This window comes from Gossypium raimondii, chromosome 12, assembly GCF_025698545.1.
Source record: "Gossypium raimondii isolate GPD5lz chromosome 12, ASM2569854v1, whole genome shotgun sequence".
NCBI classification, from domain to species: domain Eukaryota; kingdom Viridiplantae; phylum Streptophyta; class Magnoliopsida; order Malvales; family Malvaceae; genus Gossypium; species Gossypium raimondii.
In genome coordinates, this window is record NC_068576.1 from 18,034,041 (window position 1) to 18,043,665 (window position 9,625).

At 41.0% G+C, this 9,625-nt stretch overlaps 1 protein-coding gene across 1 annotated transcript; it reads right to left on the reverse strand.

Annotated features, from left to right (window-relative positions):
• Positions 1-7,279: 7,279 nt before the first annotated feature.
• On the reverse strand, positions 7,280-8,348 carry LOC105762028 (uncharacterized). Its single transcript, XM_012579949.1, has 2 exons — positions 7,705-8,348; positions 7,280-7,643 (listed from the first exon to the last, which is right to left on the reverse strand). Exons 1-2 carry the CDS (start codon positions 8,346-8,348, stop codon positions 7,280-7,282), a joined length of 1,008 nt encoding a protein of 335 aa, XP_012435403.1.
• Between the last annotated feature and the right edge of the window lie 1,277 nt (positions 8,349-9,625).

Genomic DNA, 9,625 nt, shown 5'->3' on the forward strand with positions numbered 1-9,625 from the left:
CCATTGGCGTGCGTCCCACAAATACCCTCATGTACTTCCTCCAATATTTTCTTAGCTTCCACGGCATCCACACATCTTAACAATACTTGATCCTTCCTTCTTTTGTATAACACTTCCCCATCTAGGACATATTCGATGGCCATTCTTCTCAGAGTTCTTTTGTCATTCTCTGTCGCTTGATTGGGGTACTCTCGATCCTTCACACATCTGTAGGATATTCGATACCAAGGACAATCATCTTTTCCCTCCTCTTCAATATTGCAGCAATGAGCTGGGGTCTCATAGATACTCATCTGAATAGGCCTCATTGCCTCGAGTCTATTCACCTGAATCATCGAAGCTAGAGTAGCTAATGCGTCAGCCATCTGGTTTTCCTCTCGCGGGAGATAACAGAAGGTGATATCATCAAACTCACCAGCCAATTCGAGAACTAGTTTTCTATAATCAATTAACTTAGGGTCTCTAGTTTCCCATTCCCCTTTTAGTTGGTATATCACCAATGCAGAATCCCCATATACTCTTAGCACTTTGATGTTTCGTTCAATGGCTACACGAATGCCCATAATACATGCTTCATATTCTGCCATATTATTAGTACAATCGAAGTCCAACTTGCTAGCAACAGGATAATGATCTCCATTTGGGGATACCAAGATTGCCCCAATTCCATTACCCGTAGCATTCAAAGCTCCATCAAAATTTAACCTCCATACGCTACCCATTCGAGGCTTCTCTTCAGTATTCGCTACATACTTCAAGTCCTCATTTGGAAAATCGAAGTTCAAAGACTCATAGTCTTCCAAGGCTCTACTAGCTAAGAAGTCAGCTATCGCACTTCCCTTTATGGCCTTCTGACTTACATATACTATGTCAAATTCCGAGAGCAGGATCTGCCATCTAGCCATTCTCCCGTTTAAAGCAGTAGATTCCATCATATACTTTAAAGGATCCAACTTTGAAATCAGCCAAGTCGTATGATACAACATATACTGCCTTAGTCTCCGGGTTGCCCAGATTAAAGCGCAACACAACTTCTCAATTGATGAGTATCTCATTTCGCAATCAGTAAATTTCTTGCTGAGGTAGTATATTGCCTTTTCTTTCTTTCCCGTCTCATCATGTTGGCCTAATACGCATCCCATATAATTCTCCAACACTGTTAGATATAATATCAATGGCCTATCTGGACTTGGTGGCGATAAGACTGGAGTATTAACTAAGTACTGCTTTATCTTATCGAAAGCTCTCTGGCATTCTTCATCCCATTCACCCGGATTATGCTTCTTTAAGAGACGGAATATCAGATTATATTTCTCCGTCAGTTGTGAGATGAATCGAGTAATGTAATTCAATCTCCCTAGGAAACCTCGAACTTCCTTCTGCGTGCGCGGGGGAGGTAAATCTCGTATTGCTTTTACTTTGTCTGGGTCAACCTCAATCCCTTTTTTGCTAACTATGAAGCTAATAACTTCCCTGATCTGGCTCCAAATGTGCATTTTGCCGGGTTAAGCTTGAGCTGAAATTTTCTCAACCTCAAAAATAACTTTTTCAAGACTTGAACATGCTCTTCTTCCGTTCTAGACTTCGCAATCATATCATCCACATAGACTTCGATCTCCTTGTGCATCATGTCGTGAAACAAAGTCACCATAGCTCTTTGATATGTTGCTCCCGCATTTTTCAATCCGAAGGGCATTACCTTGTAACAAAATGTTCCCCATAAGGTAATGAATGTGGTTTTCCCCATGTCTTCAGGATGCATCTTTATTTGATTGTACCCAGAGAAGCCATTCATGAAAGAAAACAATGAATAGCCCGCCGTGTTATCTATCAATGTATCAATGTGAGGCAGTGGAAAATTATCTTTTGGACTCGCCTTGTTCAAATCCCTATAATCCACACACATTCATACCTTTCCATCTTTTTTAGGAACAGGGACGATGTTTGCTACCCAATCTGAATACTTGACCTCTTGTAAGAATCCGGCGTCGAATTGCCTTTTGACTTCTTCTTTTATTTTCAACACAATATCAGGTCTCATTCTCCTGAGCTTCTGTTGAACGGGTTTACAATCTTCTTTTATGGGCAGACGATGCACCACAATGTTAGTGCTTAGCCCGGGCATATCTTGGTATGACCACGCGAAAACATCTTTGAACTTTCGGAGCAAATTAATGAGGTCTTGTTTTGTCTTTGCAGTGATTTCAGTACCAACTTTCACCTCCTTTCCATCCTCTAAGCTCACGATTTCCAATAATTCCCCATGAGGTAGGATCTGTTTATCCTCTTCTTCCACCATTCTTAGTAAGTCCAGAGACACACCATAATCTTCGTCATTTTCAAAGTCGTGAGATCCCTCCAAACACATTTCTTGCTCAAAAATAGGCTCCGTGTTTGAAACAGCATCACTCATGTCGTTGATATCTGAAGACCTATGAAGGCATACCAAAGAATATACCAAGAATATATAAATTTATGAATGAATATTTGTGCAAAAGAGTTACAAATGAAAGAATTATTTGTAAGACAATTAATCAAATGGAAAGTATTTATTTATATGTAAAGGAAAAAAGTGACTGATCGAGATGAATGTAGATATGTATTTCATTAAAATGATGATATTTAGGCCCAAAGCCTATTTTACAAAAGATTTCATATCGTTCCTAGGCCAAAACAACAGGAATGTTTTGAGCATTACTCTGAATAAGCCCTAAAGACTACAGGGATTTCTTCAGCAGTCCAATTGTTTAGCTCGCTCCCCTGCTCATAAGGGCGGATCTCCAACAAGGTCCTTTTTTACTGCTTCCACGGTGTTGATATGAACATTTTCCAGATTCCTTCAATACCTTTGCTACGGACACTCACACTCGAATGAATCAATCCTCCGACACAAAGGATGTAGATATGTGGGGAAAGGTTAAAGGCTCCCGCTTAGCTTCATATCCGCTCAAACGTGCCCTTCTTTTCTCTTGTCTCTTCTCTATTTCTTTCTTTTTCTGCTTCATGTCTGGCTTGTATCCTAAGCCAAAACTATCGAACTTTTCCTTCAACATTGGGGCTTCAATCCTTCCCTGAAGATATTTTCCCAGTCCTTTCCCTGGTGCGGCTCCTCTTCCTACCATCAATCGCAACCCCATTTCGGTGGTCCTGGATATTTTCGGTATTGGAATTCTGCTTCCCTCCGCAATAAACATCGCGTTCACAAATTCTAACCACTGAAAAGAACATTCCAGTGCATCATCGTTGATGTCCACATAAGGTGTATCACTGGTCATCACTGCGATAATATCTTCCTCTGCATCTATTGTTACCAACCGACCCTCCGATACCAACTTCACCTTCTGATGTAATGATGAAGGTACTGCCCCCGATGAGTGTATCCACGGTCTTCCCAATAAATAGTTGTAGGAAGGCCTAATATCCATTACCAAGAAGTCCACATCATAAGTGATAGGACCAATTCTTAACGGTACCTCAATTCTCCCCATAACCTTCTTTTCTGTCCCGTCAAATGCCCTTACTATACTCTGGCATGCTTTCATGTGCGAACTGTCCACCGGTAATCGACCAAGAGTGGATAGAGGCAATACATTCAGTGCAGATCCATTATCAACCAGGGCTCCCGGAAGTGTGTATCCTTTGCATCGGACGAGAACGCAGGTGGCTTTAGTAGAACCCTTCCTCCGGATGGTATTTCGTCATCATTGAAGAAGATAAAATTGTCGGCGCCTATGTTGTTGATCAACCGATCTAGCTTGTTTACCGATATATCGTCGCCACATATGTTTCGTTTAGTACCTTGAAGCGCATTCGATGTATTTCGAGCTTAGAAGTAAAGCGAATCTGAAAAATGCGTTTGGTTGTTTGTGCTGATTGCTCCACAACACTTGTATTCAACGTGCTTGAAACTTCAAAAACTCTTTTGCCTCCTCTTCTTTTATTGGTTCATTAACCAATGGTTCAACTCCTACTGCTTTTCCTTTCCTCTGTTCTTTCTTCCAATTCTCTTCCCTGGACGACTCTGCTTGAGTGTCATATCGTTTCCTATTGCGTGTGTAAGAACCTATTTCCTGGCTTTCTTCCGCTTCTTTTCCCAAAATGGTCACATTGCACCCATAATTCCACGGCACCATTTTGCTATCCTTATACAAGAAATTTAATGGTTTTTGAATTACAACTTTCGGTGTTGCCTGAGCCCTAGTTTCATTACCCTTAGGGCGTGAGATAACGACCACAGGATGATTTATTTTCGGAGTTCCTATTCCTGACTCTGTCGCGCATATGCTCCTCCTTTCTTCCGCCTCTTCATAAAACGTCATCTCCTTGTTATCCATCATGCTTTGAACCAAAGCCCTGAATCCTTCACATTCTTGGATTTCGTGCCCTGTTTTATGGTGGAATTCACAATAATTTCTCACTCGCACCCTTCCTCAAAATTTGAAATAACTAACCTCTCTTTGCCATCTCTTTCCGCACCTGCTTCAACGGAGTTTTTACTTCAAAGAATGTCGACTTGACTTCTCCTCTCGTACCTTCGCTCACCATATTCACCCCTTATCGGCGTGATTAGGTAATCGGATTTTCTGCGTTAGGTGAGTCGTCAAGTTTAACAACACCTAACTTGATAAGTCCTTCCACTACCTTCTTGAAAGCTGTACAATTTTCTATTGAGTGCCCTGAAATTCCCGCGTGATAATCACATTGTGCATTCGTGTCATACCATTTTGGATACGGGGTTGTAGAGGACTCAAGTAACGAGGCGACAACATGTGCATTGAATAAAGTCTGATACAATTCCTTGTATGACATTGGGATTGGCGTGAATTGGGGCTTTTCAGTAGTTTGCCTAGCTCTCGACTCTTGTCTTGACGATCCCGGTTGATTAGCAACCACTTTCTTTGGTTGATTCACAGTAATTGACCCACCGTAGGCATTCACATTATTCACTTCATTTTCTCTTTTCCTCGGGGCTGCCCTTCTATTATTCTCCCCTCCATCTATTCTTCCACTTTTAATGGCATGCTCAATCATTTCACCATTCATGATTATATCCGAGAAATTCTTTGAAGCACTTCCCAACATGTGAGTAATGAATGGGGCCTTCAATGTATTAATAAAAAGCGTCGTCATCTCTTTTTCTAAAAGCGGTGGTTGTACCTGAACCGCCACCTCTCTCCACCTCTGCGCGTACTGTCTGAAGCTTTCGTTCGATTTTTTTTCTAAATTCTGCAGAGTTATCCTGTCAGGCATCATTTCTGAGACATGATCGTATTGTCTCATGAAAGCCTGTGCCAAACCCTTCCAGGTAGCGATTTTTGTTCTGCTCAGCTGATTATACCACTTTGACACCGCTCCTGTAAGACTTTCCTGAAAGCAATGTATTAATAATTGATCATTATTAATTTACTCCGTCATTCTTCTGCAAAACATAGTAATATGGGCTCCTGGGCAACTGGTCCCATTATATTTCTCAAATTCCGGCATTTTAAATTTGTAAGGTAGCACCAAGTCCAGAACCAAGCTCAGGTCTTTTGCGTCTATCCCATGATAGCTTTCAATGCTTTCTATTGCCCTAAACTTCTCTTCTATCCATTTCCATTTCTTCTCAAGTTGTTTTGGAAGTTCCTCCTTCGCCTTGTCCTTTTCAGCCATCTCATCAAGATCTGGGATAGCAATATTATTCGGGCTATCTCCAGGATTAGAGCCCACTCCGGGTTGAAAATTCATTGGTATTGAAGCATCGCCTTGGAACTGCTGAGGCCTAACCGACACAGAGGGTCTTCGTGGATGCATTTCGGTTTGAACTCAAGGCGTGAGGCGTGAAACCGGAGGATAAAGTGGTTCGCTATTGTTTTCTTCCTCATTAATAATCATGTGTCCTTTCCCTTATCTACTCCCTTCAATAATTGCGTCATCTTAGTTATCGATCATTTTGAGACTCTGCATCTTTTGTTCTATGTCATGTGAATCTTTTCTATCTGCTCCTTCATTTGCGCCTGGAACTGGTCTTGCATTTCCTTTTGAAGTCGCTCTAGCTTTTCCAGCCTTTGGTCCATAATTTTTGACTTAGCTCGAGTGCCGTAACTTTGTCGGTTTTCCAGGTTAACTGAAATAATTTTATTCGATTAGGGTTCTTTAATGGTCATTAATGCATATGATGTAATGCAATGCATGAAAAGAATGCAAAAAGAGGCACTGATTCTAATTCAACTTCATTAGAAAACTTTACTAGAAAAGAAGTTTCTTTACATAAAACAGATTACATATATGGCTTTGCTCTCACACTCAAAGCCTTAACCTTTCTAAGAAGCCAAGCTAATTCACGGCCCCGGTCTGACTCCGACTCGTACTTCAAACTTAATAAATCAGCCTGAACTGCTAGGGTCTGCAAATGATCATCTACTTCGCGTACTTGAGCCACCGCTTCGCCCATAATATAATCTCTTTCTCTGATCTGATCTTGAGATCGATGAAATTGCCCTTGCCACTGCTTATTACTTTTTTCCAGAAGCTCTATTCGGAGTTTACTATTTTGCAACGCATCCTCGAGCTCTCCTACTTGTCATTTTAATCCTTCAATTTTGTCTAAGCTTGCCTTTAATTCAACCGTAGAATTACGACTACGGTACTAGTAAAGCGATCTTTCTAGTTCTGTTACTCGGACCTTCGACTCCGTCTTCTCATTTTGGCAGACTAGTAGACTTTCTCCCAAAGTAACTTCTCGAGCTCGAGTATCTTGAAATTTCTTTTCCCACTGATTAGCTTTTGTTTTTTTCCTCCTGAATTTCCTGTCGCCATTGTTCTGGCGTTTTACCCAAGCCAGCAGTTCTTATAGACCTACGCAGCTTCTTGTAGTCCGTCTTCAGGCTGTCTAAATCTTCTTCTGCCTTGTTCTTTCCCTTTCTCAATTTGTCGGCCTCCAGTCTTTGAATGTCCACATCCAGCCCTAACTGTAGTTTTTCTTCCTCTAGTTGCTCTATCTTCTTCCCTAACTCTAAACTCCTCTTTTCAAATTCTTGTTTGATGATTTCTATCTCTGAGGGCAATATTTGTAGGTGCTCCTCTAAAGATCGGCGGTTCGGACTTGATTTGGGATATTATCGTTGACCCTTTGATCACGCCACTGACTATACTCGGGGGTCATCACCGGTCCCACAGTTAATATTTTCATTCGGCGAGTCTGGTTCCAGGCATTAGACATTTCTCGAACCCTTTTCTTGTAATTGTCCTCCTTATAGGAAAATTGACAATGGGCCAACCCTTGTGTTGCTGGTATGAATTATCGTGATCTAAATTGTCTTGATACGAGCAGAGGAGCATATCCGATAGCTCCCCATATTCCGAGCAGAGGAACCCAGTCAAAATCTCCACACCTGTATAAAATCTCATCAGGAATTAGCCAAGGAGCCCTCCACTCAATATCTTCATCTAGGAGATTCTGGAGTATCGCCATCCACTTTTCTTCTGAAACGTCATCCCGTCTTGGCGTGGTTACCAATTCTTCTAGAGGAGAGTAGCTATCAGAGAATACCCGATAAGAGATCTTTTCTACTTTCCAGAAGTGGCTATGAAACCATGCTAGTAAGAGCTGAGCACATCCAATGAACCTTCCCTCTCCAGCTCTCCGGCATGCGTTCAAAGATCTGAAAGTTTTAGCCAGTATTGCCGGAAACGGGAGTAACCCCTTTACCAAGCCGATCAAACAGATCAGAAACGGCCTCGTCTATATGTCCTAATGCTTTGGGGAAGACCACTAATCCGTAGATACCTAAAGCGAAGACATCGACCCTTTTCTTTACATCAGGATGTACCAGCACCAAATTTCGCAAGCTTTTCCAAGGAACGCATTTACTATCGCCTTTCTGCTGGATTCGGGCAGCAACCCACTGCTCACTCATCCCAGTAATGTTCATTAGTTTCTTTAATAACGGAAGGGCCCCAACAGCTCTAGAATAAGCCTTGTCGACTTGAATCTTTGGGCACCGAAGCAAGGTCGTATACTCCTCTACAGTAGGCGTCAAGTCTACTTTTCCGAAAGTGAAACAACCATAGGCGGGATTCCAAAATTGAGCAAGGGGTCGAAATAAATACTTGTCCACTTTGACACTGAGCAGATAAGGCAGGTCACCGTAGTTGCAATAGAACAGCTGCTTGGTCTCGACATCCCATTGATCCCAGACTTCTTTCATTTCTCGAAGGTCATTCTGGATTACACTGATACGGGCGAAATCCCACAATTCTGACATGTGTCCCGTGGTAAGACTATCGCCTTTCTCTCGTTGTGTCGTCTCAGCCCATATTCGCACAGCCGCATTATCTTCTACTTTATCAAGAAACCCATTTTCCATGATAAGCTTTCTATCTAGATACTGAACGTGAATCGACACCTCTTTTAAAATGAAAATGCCATGCAATCACAAACAAACAAATCAGTATTAAACACAGAACAATATCTAGAGTAAATGATGATAAATAAAGCATCCATTTGGGTAAGAGCTAAGGTTTGGCGGAGTTCCATCTAAGTGGGTTCCTATGGCTCACTACATGTGGTTCGGTTCTAAAGTAAGGGTACCTGAACCAGCAGATTCCTCAATCCTCACCCATTATAGGCTCATACGGACTGAGTTCAGTTCAGGGGAATACATTTCCCTATGGCCATGCGGAGATGAAAATCTCACGAAGACATAGGTACAGATGTATCTCGGAAGTGATTCACTATCCCATGCGGAGGTGAAAACCTCACGAAGGCGTAGCTTCTCACTCCCACTTAAAAGGTGTGACCAACGGTCATGCAATGCAATGTGCAGAAATATACATCTAAACGCAGTAATTATAAAAACTGAAATAAAGACGAATGAAATGCAACACAAGGATCGTATCAAGTTTTCAATCTTTGACAAAAAGACAAAGTAATCAACAAATGGCTCGACTCTCTTATTTTTTGTTCCCCAGTGGAGTCGCCAAGCTGTTGACACCATTTTTTTTATTGAAAAAACGGGGTCGACTTGGGTTTTAAAAAACAAAAAAATGAAAATGGGAGTCGCCACCAATCTTTCTTGATAAGGTGTGATCGGGCCACCTTGAAAAATGGTTGTTTTTAATAAACGATTTAATTTTTATTAAAACAACGATTTTGGTCTATGAAATTCAGAAAAATGGGTTCGGGAGTCGGTTACGTACGAGGAAGGATTAGCACCCTCGTAACGCCCAAAATTGGTACCTAGTTGATTATTTAATGTCTTGATGTCGAAAATTGAAATTTGAAGAATTTTTAAAAATATGATCCTTGTATTAAAATGTTGAAAATGTTTGAGTAAAAGGGTCATATTTCACGTTAATCAGGGAATAGAATCATATCCAGTAAGTTAGGACACAATGTCTCAAATTCCCGATATGCGAATGAATGCCAAAATTTTACTTATTTAAAAGATTATTTTATTATCTCGGGTTTGGAAAAACGAATCATGCCCAGTAAGTTAGGACACGATCTTTTCTTAATTCCCTAGATCGTTTTAAAATTTGAGTTTGAAAAGATTCGTGTATTTAGATTTATTATAAAAATCGAAACCCAAGAAATTAGGTACAATTTTTGAATCTAAACACGAAACGCCATTTTTAAACAAAT

What these genes read in the sequence shown, in the direction of transcription:
- LOC105762028 (XM_012579949.1), bottom strand. Translation starts at nt 8,348, where the DNA reads ATGGAAAATGGGTTTCTTGATAAAGTAGAAGATAATGCGGCTGTGCGA. An exon ending in GACGAGGCCGTTTCTGATCT is followed by an intron (nt 7,644 to 7,704) that starts GTTTGATCGGCT and finishes TAAAACTTTCAG; the next exon opens with ATCTTTGAACGCATGCCGGA.